The following is a 26074-nucleotide window of genomic DNA, read 5'->3' on the forward strand; positions in this document are numbered from 1 at the left end:
TTCGATACCGATTAATCCCGATACGAATTTATAAGTCGATTGTTGCGATTTTTTTCATTCAAATTTAGAAAATACTAATCAGTAAGCTTGTAGAGTGTAAGATTTATATGAAAATGTATTATTTATTTATCTGAAATTTCAGTCTTATAGAGGTTGTAATCTGTTTCATGTTTGAACAGCATTAAAATAAAATATTAAGGCTTAATGTTCCGTTCATATAACATTCTTCCATGCTCAAGGTGTGAATCCTAAAAAAAAATAAAATAAAAAAAATAAATAAATAAATAAAAATCGATTCTGCCGATTATTGAATCGATTCGAGAATCGCGCGATGTAGTATCGCGATATATCGCCGAATCAATTTTTTTAACACCCCTAGCGATACATATGTATCCCAATACATGATCTTCAAGGTGATACATATCCCGATATTTTACATTAATTTACTTGCATTTTATAATAACAGTAATATGTATGCCTAAATGATGTGTTTATTATGCTGGACGACAAAAATGTTTTTGTTAGTAGCTCTTATGGTTTACCACCAAGCGGCATGCTTGGTCTAAATGTGTACGCACTGCAGAGCAAGGAAAATGTATTAATAGGCATGAGCCGATATGAGCAAAAATATCAAAGTATTAAAATTACAGCTCTAAAATGTGCTTATTTGAAATATTTGGGGAAATAAAAACAGCATTTTTTTTTATGTAACACATTCTATTTCATTTTTAAACAAAATTGGTACATTAAGACACGTGCCATGTTAAGTTTATAAGTAAATAAATGTCGATATTCTTCCTCTGCTTTCATTTTTCTTAGCAAGACACAGCGTCCAATCACTGGTGAGCTATTTTTGCATTAATTGAAGGCAATTAACTTCAAAGACGCTGCTGATTTTTATTTATTTTTTTTAGGTACAATGCAAGCTGTAAAAGGCAAACGTTAACTGCCTATTTAAAGTTAACGAGCAATATCGATTCTGACACCTGCGTATCGATACGTGTATTGCAATGAGGCCCCGAAACGATATATTGCCGTATCGATTTTTTTAGCACACCCGCTAATATATAGACACAAAATCAACCTTTACCAATATATTAAATATCATCGTTGGCTTCAGAGTCGAGCAGACACGAAAGGCTTTCCTCCTTGACAGCCCTCTTTGTTCCTCATCACACTCCATAACCCAACTGACGGCCATTTGTCACTCATCTCCCCGCCACAAAGGCTGCCCTTGCCTCGCTGCCCCCTCGACTGACTTGCTCTAAATCTTTCAGCAAACGACGGCCGGCACCGGCGTCGGGGTTTTCCTTCTACAGACAGATTCGGAATGAGCTCGATAACCCCTGGAGCCATTTCCGACCCAGCGCGGGTGCGCCTGCACAAACCTCCACCACCCTTTAGTGGTTTTGTGCAAATGGCAGCACATTAAAAAACATAAATAAATAGACGGGTGGGGAAAAAAACAACAACAACAAAAAAAAACGCTGAGGCGCAAAGAATGGCGCTGTTTATCTGCTGCGAGATCTGCAGATGAGCTGACCGACCTAAAGCAAGCGAGGCTCGGGGCAAAATGAGATTCCTAATCCCAAACAACATTCAAGCATATGAGCATAAGAACACGAGGGCGGACTTTATTTACACGGGCCACCGTCGCAAACATGAGGAGACGGCCGGGACAAATGTCAGCCTTGTTTGGCTTCATCACAACGCAGATTAATATCAGGCACGCCTAAACATGAGCTACCTTTAGAGCACATGTGTCAAGATCCGGTCGAGTCCTGCATGTTTTTTGAGATTTCTCTACTCCGACACACCTGATTCAATGATCAGGATCATTATCAGGCTCCTGCAGAGCTTGCTGATGAGCTTAAATATGAATCAGCTGTGTTGAACGTGGGAAACCTCAAACACATGCAGGACTCAGGCCCCCAAGGATCGGACTTTGACGCCACTGCTTCTCAAATAGTGGGGCGGGGCGGGGCGGGGCGGGGCAGGCCTCCCCAGGGGGGCGCGAGGCTCCATCAAGGGGGGCGCGTTTGACCTTCGGGGAACATGCTTTTTATTTTTTTATTTGGATTTTTTTTTTTTTTACTGTCCGAGAACAAAGTGCAATTGCACCTCCACTACATTAGGGGGCAGTGGCGCTGTCATTATTGGTAGAGTGTGCGTAGGGAGTATTCATTCGGTGGTGTAGGGGTTTTGTTTGCTCTGAGCATGCGTGCTTTGCACGGAGCAAAAAAATAAAAAATATATTTTTGTTTTGCAGGTTAAAGATTTGTTTTGTTTATTTTAAATATTGTGCTCCCGGGTTAATGTTGGTGATCAGTTTGAATGCATTATTATTTATTGATTTTATGTCATTTTATTTTTCCCTATCATATGGTGGTCAGTCAAAAAATGTGTATAGTTTAATTAAGGATTTAATTTTATTTGTGAATTTTCAGATGCACTTTAAATCTCTTTTTGTTACAGTTCATAAAGCTATTGTTTGTTGTAAGTTGGTCCATATTTCTTTCCTTTTTTATTCTCTTATACGTTAATACAGATAGTGTTACGCAGAGGTGTGCTTTTTACAATTTTATAGACAAATGATAGTATTTATAGTCGCAGGTGGGGGGCATGACGGAACAGATGTAACCCCAATCAATTATTGGTCATTGGTTGCTAAAATACCCCTAATAATCCAAAGATAGTGAACCACTGCCTCCAAAAGCCGCAAGATTGTCTGTGGCCATGTCTGCAACTAAATACTGCGTCCGAGAAAGCCAAGCAAGGCAAGAAGACAAACGGATCCAAAAGAGATCATCAGGTTGATTGACGAGTGTACGCCGGACTGACTTACAACCACTCCAGGTTGAATGGGCAATTCGGAGCAAAAAAAAAAAAAAAAAAAAAAAATCATACTTTAACCATCTGGTGCTTAAAGCAACCAATTTCCAAGTTAGCATTCAGCTGACTCAACCTTAGCTGCCGGCTTTTTATTTACATGGCAGGACGTCAGCTGGCACATTTTCTCCGCTACAAGATCTTGGCAGCAGGGGCGATCGCACGCTCGCTGGAGCTGGCGTCGGTCCTGCCCCCCCCCCACCCCGCCACCTCAACTCCATCCATGTAAACCTATAGAAACAGCCAGCCGTGACGCAAGGCCGCGAGGTATTTTGGGAAGTATTGTGTGGGTTTCCAGAGTGTGATCAGGGGGTAATTTTAGCCGCCCGATTCCACTGAATTCCAGCATTCCAGCAGAGAAGCTATTTATGGGTTTACGAGGCACGGCCAGACAGAAATACCGTACGGTTGCAGGAAGCGGGAGCATGACACATCTGACACGGTAAACGGGAGGTGTTGAAAATACAGTATCGCGAGTCAACCATATTTTCACTCATTTTGAGAGGGTCAGAAGATTCGAGGTTGGTTGAAAACAAGCCACAATGGCAACAGCTGTGCCATTCGAGGCGTTCACGATGGAAAAAGTGGGCTGTGTTTACCACTTATATTGCATTAACCTGCAAACACAAAAATGAATGCGGATTTATTCAAACGTGTTTGGCCCCAGGCTTTGTCGAAGTTCAGCAAATGCAAGGATTGGAAGGACAAAAATAGGCCCGCTGTTTATTAACTCATTTGCTCCCAATAACGTGTAAATACGTTTTTTTTACGTTTTAAGTGTCCCAAAGATGTATTTATACGTTTGTTTGTTTTATGCTAGAGCATACAGAAGGCTTTGATGCAGCCTCTCAACTGCAAAGAACGGTTGCAGAAATGGTAGTTATTACACAAACGGCCAGCAGGTGGCAGCAGAGCAAAGGAGATCAACCAGGGCCATGTAGAAAAAAAAGCTAAATTACTTGAATAGATTTGTGAAAACCGATGAAACTTAGCTCTCTTCTAATGCTAATTGCTGCAAAACGGAAACGGATAGAAACATACTTTTTTTTTCCTGATGAAAGAAGAGACTTTAATTTTTCTTCTGATATGTTCCATGCATTTATAGCAATAGAACACAATATTCTGTGGGCCTTGCAAAATCAGTCAGAATCCAGTAAAACAGCCGGGAGCGAACGGGGATTGCGAAATGTGAAAATGGCGGCGAGTGAATGAGTTAAAGGCACATACAGGACAGAGAAAAAGATTATCCTTAAGTAACTGGATATTAGTGTTATTAGTAAAAAAAAAAATGGAAGTGTTGAAGAGTAAAGCATGACAGAACCCTGTCGTTTAATAGTCTGTCTAATGAGGAATGTTTTGGGCGGGAGGTAAAAACGGTTGGTTAACCGAGCTTTTTTTTTTTTGTGTTAAGTGCGAAAGTGGCGCGTGTTTGCAAGATCTGGCACGCTGCAACTCGTTCCCCTAATCGTGCGGAAACTGTGACTACTTACAGGAGCAATGAGGGAGGTAATGAGAAAGTCATTTTTACTCATTCCAGCCAGCGCCGCTTCCTGTCGGCGGCCGCCGTCCGCATCATTACCGGCGGCAGCATCTGCAACGCCAACAAGTAAGGGCGGGGTTGGATGTTGGGACCAAGACCGCCGTGCTCATACTGCCTCCTGTTGCCGGGATCCCAACTGGTCTTCAAACAAACGCCGCGTTTGTGTTTGACAGCGGCGGCCGCTGGTCTGTTAAGCAGAGGCGTGCTAAACGGCATCCGTTAATCTGCTCCCATCATTATCCTTGGAGGCAGAAGAGAATAGGGCGACGCGGAAGAGTAAACAAAGTTGATTTGTGTCCTTCAACTCATTTGTTCCCAAAGACGTATTTATACGTTTTTTTGTGTGTGTTTTTTTTGTTTTTTTTATGCTAGAGCAAACAGAAGGCTTTGATGCAGCCTCTGAACTGAAGAAAACGCTTGAAGCACTGGTAGTTATTACAAAAACGTCCAGCAGGTGGCAGCAGAGTATAAGAGATCAACCATGTTGCAAAAAAAAAAAAAAAAAAAAAAAAAAAACTAATTTCCTCACTTTTTTTAAACAGCTTTGTGATGAAACTTAGCTATATTCTAATGCTAATTGCTGCAAAAATGAAATAGGTGGAAATATATATTTTTATTTTTTCCCCGATGAAAGAAGAGATGCTAATCTTTCTTTTGTATCCTGTATATTCTGTGTGCCTTGCAAAATCAGTCAAAAATCCAGTAAAGGGGGTCGCTTCAATGAAAACGGCTGGGAGTGAATAAGTTAATCTGTCAATGCTGTGACGTCGGCGTCATCGCATTTGAATGAAATCGGGGTTAATATTGACGCAAAAACGGCTTCTGTTGACTGCCGACGAGTTCATCCTATCGTCGACGTCCAAAGCTGCTTGCATTGTTGTCAAACTCAAACAGGCGCCTCCAAAATCGCAGAATGCTCACGCGGACGAAGAATTGCGAGTCGTGGGTGGGCCGCATGAAAATTTGACGCCTGCGCCCAGGGGCACATGAAGGAACAGGTGCCCGTGAAATTAAAGTTCAGGGGAGGTTTGAAGACGGGGGGGAAAAAAAAAAAAAAAAAAAAATGCAGGAAGGCCACGAGACTGCACACAGCAGATTACCTCTATAAGGCGCCAGGGCCACGGAGGAGCTGGCGAAGCCCCCACGGGGAATACGCACCACAAAATTGGCAATGACATCTGGACATTTTGTTCTGGACTGCTGGGTGATCCCAAGGCTTTGTGATATTTGTTTTGTCTATCCAAAGATGCAACTCGTTGCCATTACTGTGCCCCCCTGTGCTTATTATAGATTCCATTAAGATGGCAGTTAAATTGGACGTCACCCCCCCCCATCAGCACAGGAGTATGCCGTTTGTTTTAAGATGCCGGTATGCTGAGTCACATAAGTGTTGAAGTCTTCCAGGAGATAACAGATAAATTAAAATGTCAAAGCCACCAAGAGGCGGCTGTTCTGTCCCGGAGAAATAAAAACAACAAGAAATCCAAGATAAATCTGTCTTATTGAAAAAAGGTTCGCTGCTTAGTTTGGGGAATGACTCGGCGATAACGAGGCAGGAGGGACTGATTTAACACGGGCTGGTCTTGAGTTTGAGATGTTTCGGCGAGACAGTCTGGCGTACCTCGTCCAGCTCGCAGTACCATCTTTGCCATCTAGGTTCTGGTTCTCCATTCTTATTGTTTATTTGCTCTCCCTCTCGATCTCTCAGATTCTCCTACAGGGTTTTCTGATGAACTGATCATTTAAATCAGGTGTGTCGGAGAGGGAACCATCTAAAACATGCAGCAGTAGCGTGGCCCTCGAGGACCGAAGTCCAGATGCCTTGTCGCCATGGAAATGCTCACTATAGCCACGCTGGTTTTGCTTGTAGACAAGAATTGCCCCCAGGCTAGTTTTTACTCATTTGTCAAAAATAGTCTGACAGACCATATTTGTCACATAAAGTCAAAAATGTACCCGATAGTGATAGTTATTGGAGTCCAATGTGTGTTCCCAAGCCGTAACTTAACTCATTTACTGCCATTGACGGAAAAAGACGTCAAATGATACATTTTTGCTGGGCTGGCAGAGAATGTGTTAAGGGTATATATTTTCTCCTTTATTTTTCCCCTACTGGTTGTGACTGCCAGAGCTGATGGCAGAGGTGGAAAATCCAGGTCCAGAAAGTTAAAAACCTTGCCACAGTTTGGCATTAGCCACAAGTGCTTCTACTCAACCTGAAGGTTAACGAGCTCCCTGGGAGCTCGGTTGGTAAGCGCCTGTGGCTAAAGCCAAACTGTGGCAAGGTTTTTACTCTCTGGACCTGGATTTGCCACTTGTGTCTGATGCAAATTCTTTCCCACAATGCCAAACTGGAACTCCAAGCAAAGTTTGCCAAGCATTCCATCCTACAGCAAATCCGATCTTCCCACGGCAGGCACTTTTTCTTTGCATGACTGAAGAAAAGAGCCCATTGCAAATGAAAGATGAGGGCGATTGCGTTACATTACTGCGAGGTTCCCCTCTCAGCTTTGGCTGATTTGTGAGCGCGTTCCGCAATGTTTCCGGCGCACGCCTTTTCATAATGGATGCGCTGGGCCTTGAATTGTTGTGCGGTAGAAGCAGTTCAATTAATAGAGCGGTGCTATAAAATAACGATTGGAGTGACGAATGGGGGGGGAATGAATGAGCATTTGTTGGAGGGAGGGAAATTTATGCCGGCAAATTGTGCGCTTTTACGGACGCCGAGTGGCGTCGCGCGCGCGGCCTTCGATCTCACACATCATCAACTGACACATTTGAATATTTACAGCTACGTTTAGGCTAGGGCGGATTATCTCGGATCGTGACAGGCCTCATGCTACGTTCTCACCAAATCCGAAAAGGCGAACTGGAACGCTTCATTCGCGAGTGTTTTTGGAACGGTTGCCGCTCATTTGCGCTTTCGTGCTCACCGTAGCGGAGGGGGCGTGTCCCTTGGTGAACAAGAGTCAACAAAAAGTGAGCACCGCCAACTACTTTCACTTCTTTCTTGGGACTAAACAGCCGTGGCACTATTTTCTCCTTTTTTGAGGTACGTGATAGCGCTTTCGCTTTTTTAGTGGCAATCGGGCAGCCGGCATTTGTGCTAAAAATAGCTTTGGCGTTAATAATAAGCACTGTTGCTAATTCGGTACAGTTCAAAAGCAAGTAAACAGACTTACCAGCACTTTCTTGATCATCATTCTGTCACGGCTGGACGTGTTGTTGCGCTCGTGGTGCCAATAGAGAGGACGCTGCGTGCGACGTGGCCCGTACTCGAAGCTGATTGGCTACCGCCAGGCGAAACGCGAAAAAAGTTCCATTTTTGGAACTTCGACGAATATGCGGATTTTCGTCGCGAATGTGCGGATTTTCGCTGCCGCGCACCGCGTCCTCCGCGCCGCCCCGCGCACTTTCGTTCCGTTGCGCGCGAACTCCGTTGACTACAATGCAAACGCGCCGCCGAATCGCCGTCCCTCGCTTTTTGGTGAGAACGCAGCATTAGCCCGATCGTGTAGTCCGGGTAGGAAGTAGCAGGGCCAACTCCAACGTGCACAAACGAGAGGGAAGGCCTCGAGGTGCCGGATGCTCTGCGCGGAGGGATCGAGAACGCCCTCTCGCCGTCAATATGCATCTTCAGAAGACACCGACACACGCTGCGGGGATAAATATGCATGAAGGATGAAGAGGATGGTGAACAAGAGTAAGAGCTGCTGGTTTTAGAGCCCACGGTGCTCACTGCATGCTGATTAAACACTCGAGTGCATGATGACTAAGTCGGGGAGTTTTTCCATTTACACTTGGCCACATCCAGCAGGTCCCTCGGTCTTCAGTTTGAACTTTAGCGCAGGTGAGACACACCGTTTGAAGCCTTTGGGTCAACCAACCGTCAACCAAGAAAGTTGGAATCTGGGTACAGTGGAACCTCTACTTACGAACGTCTCTTCATACGAAATTTCCGAGTTACGAAACGCCTCAACGGGAAAATATTGCCTCTTCTTACAAAAGAAATTTCTAGATACGAAAGGTAAAAATACATTACCGAACGCTATGGCTATTTCCTACCATAGGTACCTATGAGCGTATACTAGATCGGTGTCTATACAGCGTCCTCATCATTCATCCCGCGACCCATGAGGTGTTCCGATAGTTTTTCGTAAATGTATGAACTAACGGCCAACAAATTTGTGCAAAAATTCAAACAATTGGTGATTGATGAAGGCACAGTAAGCTTTTAATTGCGACGAGACGGGCCTTTTTTAAAAAAAAAAAAAAAAAAGATGCCTCGCCATACCGGAAGTTTCCATGAAGTTTCGGAATTTGTTTAAAAGAATCGCCCAGAAAAAGTGTTCACCAGTCGGGCGTTTGCTCACCAAGATGATGTTTGCCTTAGACATTTCCGAAGGATTGTTTTGTTTTGTTTAAAAATAAAAAATAAAAATAAAAAAAAAGCAAACATCCATGGATCAGTTCTTTACAAAACACCAGGCAACAAAAAAAAAAAAACACCTCTGAGAGAGGAGAACCAAAGAAGGCAAAAAATGATGAGACAGCAGTTGAAAAGGTAAATGACCATTTTTATTCTTTACTCTATTCTTTGTTTATTACATTATGCACAACTCTCATTTATTGTGCAATAATTAATTGTAACATGTATCTGTTACATGTTTTGATGCATTTGTATGCTTTATAAAACATTTATGTCTGAATTTTGGGAGGCTTGGAACCGATTAGGGCATTTACATGGAAAATGCGTCTCGACTTACAAAATTTTCTACTTCCAGAACCAATTCATTTCCTAAGTAGAGGTACCGCCGTATTTCCGCAAGTATGTCCGTAAAGTCGCGCAGAACGTCAAAGAGTTCAAACTGCCAAAGACTTGCAAGACAATGAGCTGTGTCCAGAGTGCAGTTCACTCCAGTTTCAATTATAAGCCACAAAATGAATTAAGAGGTTTAAAAGACATTGCGGTTCCAGTGGCGGTATTAACCCGGCGCTTCTCATTAGCCACCCCTGGCTGATAAAGAGAGGGAGGGAGGGAAGCAGCGGGTGAACAGACCCCCCCCCCCCCTCCTCCTCCGACAACGGGTGACAGAGTAGATGACACCGCCTCATGAATAGTAATGGCCGCCAACACGTCCCGTGTGAGGAGTGACGGATTCCTGTGTCAACAAGGGCCCGTGGCTAGGGAAAAGGGACTGTGACAAGTGACGGAGACATTCTGCAGGCTGCGAGAATGGGAAGGAGACGGAGGGAAGGGGCGACGGGGGGGGGGGTCTGGTGAGGGATCCAGCCCTGACATGAAGGCTGCATCATAAGATTGTTTGTCAGCGCTGCCGTCTTTGCCTCCCAGAGAGTGAATAAATAAAAACATTGTTTGCGGGGAACGAAGGTGCGTTTGTTTTGTTGTTTTTGAAAATGAGTGGCCACTCTTCACGCACTCGCCTCAACTATGAGACTCGAGACGAGCTGGTGAGTAATGTCACCCTCAGCCCCCATGGTAGGGGCACAGGTGGGCAGTACGGTTGTACACGATCGCACAGCCCATCTTTCTTTTTTGTTTGAAATGTTTCCGCAACGTCAGCTCAATTATGATACATTTTCCCAACAGAAAGAATGAGACAAATGTACTTCCCCGTTTATTTGGTCAGGGAAAAGGCCACTAATTAGATAGTGTTTTATAACTGGGGAAGGAAAGAGGAGGTAGGGCATTCCTGCGCTCAAAGAAATATTTTATATTTTTAATATTAATTGATGGAGTAATCAATAGGATAATCTATTCCAAAAAGTTCGTTTGTGACAGCCCTACTCTACATATAAAAGAAAAATGGAGAATGGAGGCAAGTTTTACTTAAAAGGGAAGTCAACACCAACATTTTCTTCACAATAATATATTGTATGTGCCCCCACTATAGAATAAATATTCAGATTAATATTGTGTTTGTGGCAGCAAAATCCAACCCTTGTCGTCTATCTCAAGAGGCGGCTATTTTGTCACGTGCTATCGATTGAAGATGACATCACAGTTGCTCGGGGCTCAGGTAACGACCAATCACGGCTCATCTGTTTTCTGAAGCTGAGCCGTGATTGGTTACTACCCGTTTGGGGTTGACTTCCCTTTAATCAGAGGGAGTGTCGTGGAAATTTGGTGATTCCAAAGGTCTTCGCCGTAGTGATAGACCGATATGGTTTTTTCCAGGCCGATACCGATAAAGATTATTAGTAGTCAAGGAGGCCGATAACCTATATTTCAAGCCGATATTCTTTGCAGTAAAACAGAGAAAAAAAAAAAAAAGAAAAATCCTTTTCAACTATATTAACAGATTTGTTTAAAAAATTATAACGAAATGTGCAGTGAGCTTCCAGGGTTATTATAATAATGAAAATTACTGATAATAAATTAATTATTTTTTATTGTGTATTTTTTATTTTAATTTCTTAATTATAAAATAAAAATGAAAAAGCTCAGTGAAATTACCAACTTTATTGGCCTTCAGATTGCAAAAATGGCCGATGCCGATATTTGTCAAAATGCCAGATATCGGCACCGATAATCGGCCTGGCCGATAATCGGTCTTTCCCTCGTCTTCGGCCAACCCAACAATCAGGAGGGAACACTGACGCATGGAAACGTAAGCGATTTTAAAACTCTGCTCCAAGTAACGCAAGGGCAGCGTTTTCAAATGTTTAAAAAAATGTGTTTTAAAAAAAAAAAAATGGCCATTTTGGGGCTCCCAAAAAAACACTGTGTGAAGAAACGTAGATATATTCTTTGCGGTGACACTTTCCGTGTGGGCCGAGTCTGACACAAATCATCAGGCTGGTCACTGGCCTCGGTGATATGTTCATCTAACAACAAATTATAGAAATGGGACAGGGAATGCAATCCCTTGTCACATTGTCTTATTAATTTAAACAGCGTGGGGGGGGGGGGGGGGGGGACTTGAGCCCAGGGGCTTTGGCACCATCATGTGGCATTTTAAAGAAATCCATAAATAATTGGTTGCAGGTTGTTGCGTCAACAGTGTTTTGTTATTTTAGGAATTTTGGAAGCCAGGTGAGTTCATGACCTTATATATATATTAAAAAAAAAAAAAAAAAAAAAAGCATGTGAACTGATCTCTCCCACTTGGCTATGTGACTGCCAAGGACGTCTCAGCCAAAGAGAACTCTTTTGTACAAAAGTGAGCGCTCGTGTTGCTAATATTGGCCCTACCTCCCTCTAGATTTGTCTTTATCAGACGCACAAAATGCGCAGCGAGGCTGACACGTTCGCGTCGCCGTTTGTCAGGCAGGCAGTCCTCGGAACCCCCACCAAAACTGGCGCTGATCAAACTGAAACGAACTCGATTTTTTTTCCTCCCCCGCTTGCGTGTTGTCACAAACCCTGCGATAGTCGCGAACTTGTGCCAGCTGTCAAAGGTTTATTGACGAGTGAATGTTTTCCCACCTTTAATTAATGGCGAAGAGCGCTGCTGTAGTGCGCTCTAGTAAAAATGTTCACTTCAGAGCTGTAAACATTGAGAAATCCTCAACCCCCCCCAAACAGCTCCATGTGTTTCTATTTGTTGTTGTTGTGTATGTCAGCAGAGAAGATGGCGATTGAAGGTTGGGCCGCTGCTAACGTTAACGTTTACCATGCGGGTGCGATTCGACCGACATTAAAAAACCTTTAAATGTGAGTTTTGACTGTTTGTCCACAAATTAAATGTGTTTTGTACGGAAGCGTATTGCATTCACTTGGGAAAAAAAAAAAAAAAACTCTTGTTTTTCTGACTAATTTTTTTGGTGAGCATTGTTTTTTTTTGAGTAATATTTTTTCTGTTTTTCTGAATATTTTTTTTTTCTGTTTTACTGAATATTTCTTTTTCTGTCATTAAAAAAAATAAAAAATAAAAAATCCGAAAAACAGAAAAAAAAATTACTCAGAAAAATAAAGAGATGGGGGGGGAATTATTCAAAAAAAAGTCGGTGCTCTGTTTTTCGGAATAATTTTTTTCCTGTTTTTTGGAATAATTTTTTTTCTGTTTTTTACAATAATTTTTTTTAATGACAGAAAAAAAAAATATTCAGAAAAACAACAACAACAACAAAAAATTACTCAATAAAACCAAGCTCCCAAAAACATTAGTCAGAAAAACAGGAGATTTATTTATTTTTTATTTTTTTTTCAAGTGAATGCAATACGCTTCCGTAGTTTTGTTAGCTTGGCCTTTGAATAAAGAAGAGCGCCATAACAATTCACAAATGTTGCGGGCGCGTGTTTTGGTTTGTGTGAAGAATGGAGGACAATGCCCGAACCATTGATAACAGTGTTCCATTAAATCCCATTTAATCAATCATTCCTGCGATCACTGTTCATCTTGTTGTTTGTCACCCCTGTTTTTTCATAGCGGGGGGGGGGGGGGGGGGGGGCGCTGACAGGCAGCAGTGGTATCATTTATTGTCTTGTTTACGGCAAACACGGGAGGTTAATGTTCTTTTTTTTTTTTTTTTTTTTTTTTGGCGGACGGCTTGCGCTTAAGGAATCAATTTGACTGGACAGCCTTACAAATTGCATAAAGAGACAAAGTTGTCCTTGGAGTGCGTCACGATTGATTGATGGCTGGACGGACTCGCGCCGTAAATCCTGCCAGGTGCCAGGGAGACAAATCAGCGGCGCTATTTGCTTATACCGCTCTTATCTGCGCCGCTTTGCACACTAAAACGCCGGTCCGGTCCAATCCGTTCGAAAAACAAAAAGCAAACCCTCTCGTACACAAATGTGATGATTGGACACTTTATATGTAAATTTGACGGGAGATTTGAATAGCAGTACTTTATAGAATTAAAAAGCTGGTGTGGCGTTGTGGTAAACTTTTTTTTTTTTTTGTCTTTACAGCTCTTGCCGCCATTCTCCTTGTCAGGAGGAAGGGCGCTAGTTCTAAGAAAAGGCCAGTCTTCCCTGGGGGAGGCCACATCACTGTTTGTTCCAGAAGAAGAAGAAAAAAAAAGCACTAGCAGTGTATTTATAACAACGGTGGCCCCCGACCAGACTTCACCATCATTATCACTGGACAGGAAAGAACATGACAGCTCTGTGTATGTTTGTATCCTCCAACTAGTCAAAGTCATACGAGCTTTGTATTCAGTATCCGTACTTATGTTCGTCATCGGGACTAAAATATTCAGAGTCGCCGTTTTTAACCCTTTTACTGCCACGCGTTATCAAAAAAATAAATAAATAAAATTAACATGACAAAGGCATTTTGATCATTCACATCATCCTTGAAAAAAAGTTACATTTCATCAAATTTCGTCATGTTTCATTGTAATTTCATACGCTGGCATCCCCATTGTAGTGTTTTTGATTCCACAAACTATTGACCAGGCAGTGCTGCATTTAGATGTTGCACTGCCCAATGAATAAAAAAATACAATAAAATAAAAAAAAAAATAAAAAAGAAATAAATAAAAAAACATAGCTGACGTTATTTAACATTTACGGCGGCATACGTCGTGATTTTAAGAATCGTTATTAAACGTTGAAATGGTGCCATCTGCTGGCCATAGTTAGTGTTTTGGATTCCACAACCTATTGACCAGGCAGTGCTGCATTTAGATGTTGCACTGCGCGATGATTTAAAAAAAAAAAAAAAAAAAAAAAACATAGTTGACGTTATTTAACGTTTATGGCGGCATACGTCGTAATTTTAAGAATCGTTATTAAACGTTTTTGGCAGTCAAAGAGTTCATGGTCTCAAAATAGTGTCCATATTGCGTATTATGTTTTATGTTATCGTCTTCTCGATGAAATACGTAACTGACATGTTTGACCAGCTGTCAGTGACAAACAGTCCCATAGAGACAGATCACTTATTACAGATCATTCTGAATGGCTGTGGCAAGACATGTGGGTAACAGGACTGACATGGAATTATCTGATGTGGCTGTTGACCACATAAAGAGATTAAAAGATTTTGACATCACATAGCTCATGACATCACACAGCTTAAGACCAGTTGAAACTAGATGCCGGTTGCACATCAGTTCAAAACAGACACTTGACCTCACTCACGGTCATGACCCAAACATAACCCTGGCATGACCCAGTCATGACAGTCTAAAGCGTTCCCATCCAAATTCTGACGGCAAACAATGAGTTAGCCAACGTGCCAAAAGAGGAAGCAAATGAAAGTCAGGCCGTCCTGGCTGACGATGCAACACCGCCCGCCACTAACAAGGGAGCTCCGCCCGCCCCCCCTCCACCCCCCAACCCCCCTCACAATTAAAGAGCAGGGAGAGGGAGGGCGCTTATTGATTTCCAATGGCATTCTCTCAAGTGAGTCCTGGGGTAAGGTGACCACGTCTGCGCTCCACGTGATAAAAAAAAAAAAAAAACTCCCTTAGTCATCAGGTAGGGAGGACGCCGTGACCCACCTGACTCCGAGCGGCTGGGGGAGGAAAGGACCTTATTGATTAGGATTGGCTCCTTTCCGATCTCCATGCCAAAGCAACAGGTGGTCCATTTTAGTCAATCAGAAGCATGAAGGAATTCTGTTTTTGCCCATCCGAACTAGAGGTGCGCCGATCGATCGGCCAGCCGATTTATCGGCCCCGATTTCCTTCATTTTGGAAGATCGGTTGATCGACCGACCCCCTTAAAAATAAACCGATCTTTTCCACCAATCTCATCTCCCTCCTCAGAGGTCCGAAAAAGCCTCTTCTGCTGAGATGACTAAAAGGATTTGTATTTTTATTTGAGAGAACGACTTCATGTGCAGTTAAAACAACCCATTTTGTATTATTTCGCCAATATTGTTCATTGTTTTCCATAGGGGTGTTAAAAAAAAATAGATTCGGCAATATATCGCGATATTACATCGCGCAATTCTCGAATCGATTCAATTGGTGGGTGAATCGATTTTTGATAGAAAATATTCAACAAAATGTCTTACTTAGGGTTAGGGTTCACACCTTAATCATGGAAAAATGTTACATTAACTCATTAGCTCCCAAAAACGTATAAATACATCATATTTTAAATGTTTTAAGTGTCCCAAAGACGTATTTATATGTTTTTTTGTTGTTGTTTTTTATGCCAGAGCATAGAGAAGGCTTTCATGCAGTCTCTCTACTGCAGAAAATGGTTGAGTGGCAGGAGAGTATAAGAGATCAACCAGGCCATGTTAAAACAAGCAGATTTCCCCACAGTTCTAAGCAGAATTGTGAATAATGATGAAACTTAGCTATGTTCTATTGAAAATTGCTGCACAGCGGAAACAGGAATATATATTTTTTTTCCTGATAAAAGAAGAGACTCTAATCTCTTTTTTGGTAGGTTCCATATTTTTATAGCAATAGAACATAATATTTTGCGGGCCTTGCAAAATCAGTCAAAATCCAGGACAACACTTCACTGAAAATGGTTGGGAGTGAATGAGTTAATTAATGGAACATTAAGCCTTAATATTTTATTTCAAAGCTGTTCAAATATGAAACATTTCACAAACTGTTAAATAGAGTGGCTCACAGTTATAAGACTGAAGTTTCAGATAAATAAATAATACATTTTCATACAAATCTTACAGTGCACATGTACAAGTTTACTGGTTAGTATTTTCTCAATTTGAGTAAAAAAAAATAAAATAAAAATCTCAACAATCGACTTACAAATTCGTATCGGTATCAAATCGAATCGTGACCTATGAATCGTGATACGAATCGAATCGTCAGGTACTAAGCAATTCACACCCCTGGTTCTCCAATAAAACAAGACTGGAACACTGAAAATATAAGCTGCTTGTCATAAAAAAAATAAAAAAATCGGTATCGGCAAAAATCGGGATCGGCAGGTTAGACTTTTTAAAAGATCTGTGATCGGCTGGAAAATTGTGATCGGTGCACCCCTAATCCTAACAAACGAGGGTGTTTCAGTTTCGGCTTCACGATACAGAAAAGAAGAAGAAGATCAAATGCCAAATTGCACGCTTGTTAAGCAGCCCCACGTCCATTTCGCAAAAGCATCTTTTAATTATTCCCAGGCCAAGAGCGCAGGCCTTTGGCTTGTTTACCACAAACAGCTTATGATTGCTTTGTAATCATCTTGCACAAAAATATAGAATTTCCCAGCAAGCCCCGAGATCGCTTTCTGTCCTTTTCGAAAGACACTGCGCATTGATTCATCCCCGAGCCCTCGTGTTTTTGGCTTCTATTTCAGGAAGAGCGTTAACGTGACTCGATGATGGCTTAATGAAGCTCGACCACAAATCGGCCTTGTTGTGGCACGCCGATCATCAGTCGAGCTTTTGGGAGTGTAACCTTCACCCAAAGAGCGCAACGTTTCCCCCTTCTGTGAGGCTTAATGAGACATTAGCCGCACTAACAAATGGCCGAGCAGCACGTGAAAGTGACTTTCCAGGTAAAGGCCCTTAGCCGCGGCGTAATCAGTCCCCGAGCGCAGCTAAAAAGACGGAAAACGGCGCCGAGCCTTGCGTCTCAGCAGCTTGCCGGCGGGCTTTTATGGCGGGCCGCGCCGGGCCCATCCGCCGGCGTGTTACATCTTAATATGCCTCAAATAGAACACATAATCTGCTTTTGTTGTCAGCTAGTGGGCCGTGATGCACACAATGGCGCCCGTTTTTAGCTGTTCGGCGCCGCGCCGCGCGGGCGTCACGCTTTGAATTTACACGAGGAGAGCTGGGATGATTGGGTTTCAGGGGCTCCCCCTGCAGCCATCACGTGGAATTGAGCAATAAGCCAATATAGCAGTTAACAAAAAAAATAAAATAAAATAAAAAAAATGACATCACCACTTAAAAGGTATTAAAGAACTGCCAATGTCAAGTAATAAGGCGCACCTTCAATGAATGACATATTTTCAAACTTTTTCCATATATAAGGCGCTACAATAGAGGCTGGGGTTACGTTATGCATCCATTAGATGGTGCTGCGCTAAAGGGAATGTCAACAAAACAGTCAGATAGGTCAGTCAAACTTTATTAATAGATTACAAACCAGCTTTCTGACAACTCCATTCACTCCCAAAAATGAATAAACAGCTGTTTTATTATTTTCTATGAGGTAAAGTATCAGTATTAGCTAGCGATCCAAGATGGCGGGATCTTCTGCGCATGCGCGTCACCGATCGTGCGGGGTCACTGATAGCGAGACCTGTTGCGGCTCAATATCGATCCATATATAAGGCGCACCGGATTATAAGGCGCATGAAAAAAATTGAAGGCTTTTAAGGTGCGCCTTATAGTGCGGAAAATACGGTAAATAATAGATTTTCATACAAATTTTACAGTGTACATGTACGAATTTACTGATTTGTATTTTTTCTAAATTTGAGTAAAAAAAAAAAAATTGCAACAATCGACTTATAAATTCGTATATGGGATTAATCGGTATCGGATCGAATCGTGACCTATGAATCGTGATACGAATCGAATCGTCGGATAGTCGGCAATTCCCACCCGTAGTAGAGGATGAATAGAAAGGATGTGACAAGCGAGTGAATGAGTGAGCGAGCGAGCGAGCGAGCGAGCGAGGGTCTTCATAAGCTCTTGCCGGCCTCCCAGATCAATTAGCTCAACTCTTTGCCATCGTTGTTTTGTGTGCATTTTTTTTTTTTGCTGAGAGCGAGAATCATCGACACCACACTGGCCGCGCTGTTGGCGAGCCGGCGGATGAGTCAGTGCGCTCATCACATGCTGATTTGCACTTGACGTGGGTGGGCCGTCTGTATGAGAGGAGCCCCCCCCCCGCGGCGCTCTTTGCGGCAACCTGAACCAATTAAGCTGCCGAAACTTCACTTTTGACTTCAGTCAGGAAAGAAAGTTGATGAAAAAGGAAAGGAACGTTTCAAAAGGAAGTTCTTTTTTTTTCCATGGTCGCTCGTGGAAACGATGATGAAAGATTACGAAAGTCTGATTTGATGGCTTTTCGTGTTGCTTGTGTGTCATGTGACATCCATTTCCTGGACGTCAACTCTTTGGAACGAAATGGCTGACTTCCTGTTCACGTCCAGGCACAGATTCTTTTTTCATGCAACCAATTTCAGTTTTTTTTTTTTTTGGTCAGTTTTGAATTATCTTATCATTATTTTCAGTATCTTTCTTTGCTGATTTGTTGAATTGAAATTCCAATGAAACTGAAGCACGTGGTGTCCATTTTGCCCAATATGGTTCCTTGAGCTTTATTTTACGCACCGTCTCCTCAGAGTTGAAAGAAAAGACTTCTTGAGCACTTTAACGGACCTTGATCCAAAATGGATGCACTTTTTCAAATCTTCCAAATGCCGGTTTGAAGCATTTGGAAGATGTTTTTTTTTTTCCCGCCCCCCGTGGGAACTTTGAACGAAGCCGCCTCAGCTTCTGTCATACATCGAAAAGCATTTGAGCCCAAACTGCTGCTGTAGGTGGGCTGCTGGCAAAATGGAGAGCATAAATCATTGACACACACCCTCCTCCTCCTCCTCCTCCTCCTCCTCCTCCTCGTCCCCCCAGGACGAGCTTTCAGGATGTCCTGAAGGAGGAAAAGGGGAATAGATGGGATGCGCACGTGTGTCTCAAAGGCAAGCGCACTCAATGAAAGGGAGGTGTGGGGGGGGTTGGGAAGCAAAATAAAGTGAAATTGCTTCACCGGTAACAACTCAAGGCCAAAATGTATTTCATCAAGCAATATGGATAAGATGACGGGGAAAAAAACAAAAACAAAAATGCCGCATCACAACCACCCTCGAACCCGTCCTCTCTCTCGGCGACCTACAGACGCCAAATTAGTATTTCCGTGTCAGGAACCAGGAAATGACTCGACTACATATTGTGGCTTCTTAATTGTGTGAAGGCTGGAGGCCATTTTGTTATTCTACACCATTCCCGTTATTCGATTTTATTCCTCGCACTTTTTTGTCCCGCTACTGCTTCCACATTTTTCATCCGATTCACACCGTTCCAATTTCAATCTATTCCCAGTATTCGTGCCAAGATCGCTTCCATTTTTCTTATTCCTACGATTCACGCCTTACCCACAATTCCCGATTTCGTACCCGATTTTTCCCCCATTCATTCCTATAGGGAGATTCTATATTTCACATTTACTTCCACATTCTTCGTCCGATTCACTTCATTCCAACTTCAATCTATTCCCAGTATTCGTGCCAAGATCGCTTCCATTTTTCTTATTCCTACGATTCACGCCTTACCCACAATTCCCGATTTCGTACCCGATTTTTCCCCATTCATTCCTATAGGGAGATTCTATATTTCACATTTACTTCCACATTCTTCGTCCGATTCACTTCATTCCAACTTCAATCTATTCCCAGTATTCGTGCCAAGATCGCTTCCATTTTTCTTATTCCTACGATTCACGCCTTACCCACAATTCCCGATTTCGTACCGGATTTTTCCCCATTCATTCCTATAGGGAGATTCTATATTTCACATTTACTTCCACATTCTTCGTCCGATTCACTTCATTCCAACTTCAATCTATTCCCTGTATTCGTGCCAAGATCGCTTCCATTTTTCTTATTCCTACGATTCACGCCTTACCCACAATTCCCGATTTCGTACCCGATTTTTCCCCCATTCATTCCTATAGGGAGATTCTATATTTCACATTTACTTCCACATTCTTCGTCCGATTCACTTCATTCCAACTTCAATCTATTCCCAGTATTCGTGCCAAGATCGCTTCCATTTTTCTTATTCCTACGATTCACGCCTTACCCACAATTCCCGATTTCGTACCGGATTTTTCCCCATTCATTCCTATAGGGAGATTCTATATTTCACATTTACTTCCACATTCTTCGTCCGATTCACTTCATTCCAACTTCAATATATTCCAGTAATTCACGCCATGAGCTATTCCAGCTTTTCAGTTCCATAATTCACACCTTCCCCACAATTCCCGATTTCATCATCGATTATTCCCACATTCTACATTTTCCATTTACTTCTACATTATTCATCCGATTGACTTCATTCCAACTTCAATATATTCCAGTAATTCACGCCATGAGGTATTCCAAATTATTCCACAGTTTTTCATTCAGCTTTCCAGACTTCACACGCTGTTTCCCCAGAAATGGCATTTTCTAGTTTCATCGATAATTTTTTCAAATTACTTCGTATTTTTCAGCCAATTTTAGTAAAACTTTCAAAGACATTTTGTGTTATTTACATATTATTTTTGTTGTTTTCTGAATAATTTTGTATAATCTAATGCAGTGGTGTCCAAACTACGGCCCGGGGGCCATTTGTGGCCCGCCGTCCATTTTTCAGTGGCCCGCAACATATGCTAAAAATGGCATTTGACTCAGGTCAAATAAAATAAACAAAACAAAAATGTTTGGAGATTGTCAAATGAACTCTTTGACCGCCAAAAACGATCAGTAAAATCACGACGTATATTGCCATAAACGTTAAATAACGTCAACAGTTTTAAAAAAAAAAAAATCTCAGTGCAACGTCTAAGTGCAGCGCTGCCTGGTCAATGGGTTGTGGAATCTAAAACACTAAACTATGGCCAGCAGATGGAAGCATTGTATCTTTTTTCGACAATGATCAAAGCCTCTGTCATATCAAAGTTTTTCTTTGATAACGTCTGGCAGTAAAAGAGTTAAGAAGGGAGGGTATCGAAAAACACTTCATGAAGTGGCTGGCTTTGAAAACAGCACTCAAAGGAACTAAACTGTTACTGCGTGTTCGCTACGAAGCAAAATGAAGCAACGCAGGTCAGTAATAAGGATTTGTTTTGTTTTTGTTTTTTTCCCCCCATTCTGGCAAGCGTCCATTTGCTGCAGCCAGCAGGCGTCAAATGGGTGCGGGGGGGGGGGTTTCAGAAAAGCAATTAATCTGCTGCGGAGGTAATCAAAAGGAACACCTTGGCGGGGGCTGGGGTGTCGCAGGATTGGGATGCGATAGTTTCCGAGCCGCCATCAAAAAATAAAATAAAAAAATAAAAAAGGCCGGCGCTGATAACGCTTCATTGTGCCATTCAAAGTTTTGCCAGAGTACTTTTTACCTCCCGGTGAGAAGGTGAGGATGCTTCACCGCCGCCTTTCATCTCCAGATTCCGTCGGGGATCAACAGATTGTCGAGGAAGAAGAAGGTGCTTTCTTTTTTTTTCCCCCCCCACTCTCCCCACATATAATCACAGGCAAACGGGAAGCGGATACAAGAGAGCCTCTGCATTATTTTCAGTGAACTACGCAGAACTTCAGCCAAATAATAATAATAATAATAATAATAAAAATAAATAAAAATTCAATCAATTAATAAATAAGGTTATTACACCAGAGATTGAATTATTAATAATAATAATAATAATAATAATAATAATAATAATATTGACAGATAATAAATACAAGACTCTCAGGCCTATATTCTTTAGGCGCGACAAAAAAAAAAAAAAAAAAAAGGACTAACATTAGAACAATTTATTGGCGTGAGTAGGATTTGCTTCCATATTCTCCTCCATTTGGATGTGCAAGACTGAATTATACTGCCTCCCAGTGGCCAACATGTGCACACCAGAAGGAGGAGCGCGCCACGTGCGATGCAGCATTAAATCAGGGTGCACTGTCGAGACGGTTCGGTGCTGTGCAATTAATTCAAAATTCAACTACAATTTCAATTATTACGCTCCACAATTACAAAATTCGGCAAAATTACAAAAATTATTATTAATACTAATTTTAATTGTTGAAATTGTTCAATTTTTATACATTTGCACCTTTTTATTTTTTTTAAATCACTAATTAAATAAATTTTGTTTCGCCCAAAAGGAAATTGCCGAATTATAGTGTTTTAAATAATTTGATTTGTATTAATAATTTTTACGTTTAAACATTTTCTTGTTTTGTACCAAAAAAAAAAAAAAAAAAAAAAAAAAAAGATCATGCTCATTGTGATTTTATACCAAAAAAAATGTGATTCATATTTTCTTCATAAGGCCTACCGGACAAATTACACTTCCATTCATCTCAGTGAGTAAAACTGGTTTGAGATATGAGCGTTTTCACTCAACAGATTAAACTCACATCTCAAAGCATCACTGTTGTTCTTACTGGCGGTTCAATTCTTCAGCCGTTATCGTTCCTTTGTTTGGTTTTCAGCAAGTTACAGAGTTGACGTCAACAACATCTTGCCGCCAGACGGCGAGCAGGTCAGCAGTGACTAAGTGTCGGCACTTCGGCAAAAAAAAAAAAAAAGTCTCCATTAGGCAATTATCCATCCGTATCTCGGCAATATGTTGCTCATTAAAGCGTGGCCTGCCGTTCAGCGGGCGTACACTTGTTGATGAGAAAAAAAAAAAAAAAAAGTAAGACGGGGGGGGAGGGGGGGGGACAACATTCTCCTCGGGGGCAAACGTGGACTGAAGCCACGAAGCAAAAGTTTGCCGATGGCGCAGTAGATAACGCGGCCTCCCAAATGTCGTTCTTCTTATCAGGGCTGCCAGCCATCTTGAAGGCAGTCAACACACACACGCACGTAAATCAATGGCCGCTCCACCGGGTGCCAAAGTAGGCCGGCCAAACTTCCAATGCTTTCAGATGGCTATTTTTACAATTTAATATTCCCCACCTTATATTTGTTTTTCCTCTAGTTTAGTAGGGGTGTGCTCAAAATATCGGCAATATATCGTATATATTTCCTTTAATTTTGACACACAAAAAAAACAAAACAAAAACAGCACAGTCACTCTTCAATAGTCTTAACGCTCAAAATAAAACACAAAAATGCTCTTTTAGTTGAAGATTCACAATTTTGAAGTATTATTTCCAAACCGGTGAAGTTTTGGTGAAAAACTGCTGCAAGCTAGCTAGCGCCACTTACAGGCAAGGAGGACTCACTTCACGTCTTCCCCCTCTGCCATCGCTCGCTTGTACTAGTCTGCGTCACGAGTACTCGAGTACTTGAAAAAAAGGCTGGTATCGGACCGATACCGATACCTGGTATCGGTACTCGCCCATCCCTATTAAAAAGCTAATATTTTGTCTATAATTAATGCCGTAACTTCATTAGTTTTCATGTACAATGAGTACCTTTAAAAAGTAATTTTTCTACTTGCTGTCGACTGAAAATGACATCACAAGGGCTCAGGTAACCAATCACAGCTCACCTGTTTTCTAGGTTTGGTCATGTGACCTTCACAAGCTGAGCTGTGATTGGTTAACTGAGACCGTGTGATGTCATGTTCAGTCGACAGCAAGTTGCAACATGTGTTTTTAAAAGGTACTAATTGGACATGAAAAATAATGAAAATATCACATTTATTATATGCAAAATATTAATGTTTGACTGCCAAAAATGACTAAATAAGTAAAGTATCCCTTTTAAGCTAAACCGAAAAGTGTGTGCTTGTCGGATTATTACCTCGGTTCCTCTGTGCATCTCCACAGCGTCTCGTGATTCTCGATGCGTTCTCATTGTTTCTCGTCGAGTCAAGTTTGTTCTACGCCTCTCGATGTTATGCGGGAAAAAAAAAAATAAAAAAAAATTAGAGTTAAAATCATATTTCGTGTCTGCGCTTTTGGGATCCCAACCTCAGCACGTGACAAATTGCAAATGTTCATTCGGTTTAACCTGTAGCGTAGCCTCATCTTCAGGGAATCTTACCGATAACGCAATATCTGACAGTACGAGCGTACATCGTTTCATTGGATCAGCTTCGAAAAAAGTGTGGACTGAAACTTTCAGCACCACGGACAGCGGCCCCTCGAGAAAGACAAGAGATGCTAATTGGGCATGCGCCCCCAAAACCGCTTACGGGGCCCAGACACGCGCACACGCGCGGCCCACGGTCGCTCGTGGCTGCGTGCGCGAGTGAATAATGCGGCGACTTTTTCGCCGGCGCTCAAGCGTGAGCGGCTAACGTGGCCACAAGGACGGCCTCTGTCAACATTTGCATTTACTTGCTTGCTATGTATTTATTTATTTACCCACCCAGCTGGATTTGGGGATTGTGGGGAGGGGGGGGGATAAGGGTGAACAACATGGTCGCCCAAGAGATGACCTGTTTTGACAAGAAGACAACTCGAATAGAATAACTTTGTCATTGTACATCAGGTATACAATGAAATGTTTATGTTTCATGTGCTATTGAAACCTTTCAAAACACTTTTTTTTTGTGTGCACTTTCTGTCGACTGAAGATGACATCATCTGCGCTCTGGAAACTCAGTTTGGTCGTGACCTATATTCTCAGCACGTTATGTCATCTTCAGTCGACAGCAAGTGCAAAAAAAAAAAAAAAAAAAAAAGTGTTTTTAAAGGTTTCAATGGGACAAAATTAGGGACAAAAATGTCGTTTTATTACTGAAAAGAGCTAAATGAGTCAAGTATCTCTTAAATAAAATAAATAAAAAAATAAATAAATAAAGGATTGCAACTCGGGATTTGCTAGCGTGCTAACAAACAATGTTTGACATTTTGGTAGAAAATACAAAATAGCTGCATTTGAGTACCGCAACAGCATTTTAGAACTTGTCAGTCAAAAGGGGGTTGAAAGTGAAACCTGGCAACCGACAAGTTACACTCGCATGAGCCAACATGGCAACCTGGCAAGTGCTCACGTTGCCTCTTTTTATTCTTTTTTGTACTTGTTACTGCATCTTAAAAAGTGTATTACGTTGTTCAAATATGTATACATTTAAAGGCTGGTGCCTTTTATAGAAGCTGTTGCAGAAAGTTGAACTGAAAAGTGCAAACCGACGAGTTAATTAAGATGATTAGCTCAGGTGTGCCAAACAATAAAAAACACAAGTGCGTAAAACAACAAATGGACTCTCTTTTAGAGCTTCCATTTCACCACCAAACATGTTCACGTGTCTGTCAGAAAAGGTGGCGACATGCTGGAGGTTTCCTACCTGCTCGCAGCGGCTCTCCCAAGTCAGGTTGACCGGTTCGTCGTCGTCGTCGTCGCTCCGGCGTCCCAGGGCGTCCATGCTCGTTATAGCCGCTTTCAAGCAGGGTGCGCGATCCTCCAACCTCTCGGATTCCGCTGCGACACGGACGGATTCTTCTTCCGGCCGGCTTGTCTCGCTTCCAGCACAGGCGGCGCCGCGCGGATGCATGCGAGCTACGAGCTCCGCTTGGTGTTTGCGTCCTCTGTCACGTGGTATGTGCCCCCCCCACCCACCACCACCGCCTCACTTCCCACTTCCCAAATAAACTAAAATACAATAAATAACCCAGGATGGATAAACAAATGTTTCAAATGTGTTCTTTTTTTATTTATCATAATTGTTTTTGCACGTCCTTGTTTCTATGCTTAGCAGGCTTTAAACGGAAAATTACTAACGTAAAACTGAAAGTAATTCAATAAAACTTCTGTGTAAAGTTTAGTCAACTCAACTGTGATATTAATTGTTATTCTGTGATTATTTAATTTATGCTTCATTGGCTAAAGTTGCCTTTAATTGTTTCGGGGTTACAGCGCCACACTTAATGTGTGTTGTTGACGACTGGGTTCAGCGCGCATGCGCACTAGAAATCGGCGGGTTCCGGTTGTGGCCCGTTGTAATTTCTGAAATCAAAACTGATTGTTAAACGTACTGCAGTGCAACCTTTCATTATTTGATCAGAAATAACACACCGGTGTGCACTTCCATACTTAATTCACTTGACGTATGAGTGCCCCAACTTGTGAC

The 26074-nt window shown here is 42.0% G+C and overlaps 1 protein-coding gene across 7 annotated transcripts in view; it reads right to left on the reverse strand.

The window, feature by feature from the left end:
• Positions 1 to 25555, reverse strand: part of ppargc1a (peroxisome proliferator-activated receptor gamma, coactivator 1 alpha) — a 205254-nt gene extending 179699 nt beyond the window's left edge. For 5 of the 7 annotated variants that reach the window (XM_077500389.1, XM_077500381.1, XM_077500388.1 and 2 more), the window contains exon 1: positions 25292 to 25555. In XM_077500389.1, the coding sequence (XP_077356515.1) occupies positions 25292 to 25498 (207 nt within the window). In that variant the 5' untranslated portion in view covers positions 25499 to 25555. Of the gene's footprint in view, positions 1 to 23799; positions 23885 to 25291 lie in introns of all 7 variants that reach the window. The other 2 variants (XM_077500384.1, XM_077500383.1) reach the window with 2 other exon arrangements.
• Between the last annotated feature and the right edge of the window lie 519 nt (positions 25556 to 26074).

The sequence above is a fragment of the Festucalex cinctus genome, chromosome 16 (assembly GCF_051991245.1).
Source record: "Festucalex cinctus isolate MCC-2025b chromosome 16, RoL_Fcin_1.0, whole genome shotgun sequence".
In the NCBI taxonomy this organism is placed as follows: domain Eukaryota; kingdom Metazoa; phylum Chordata; class Actinopteri; order Syngnathiformes; family Syngnathidae; genus Festucalex; species Festucalex cinctus.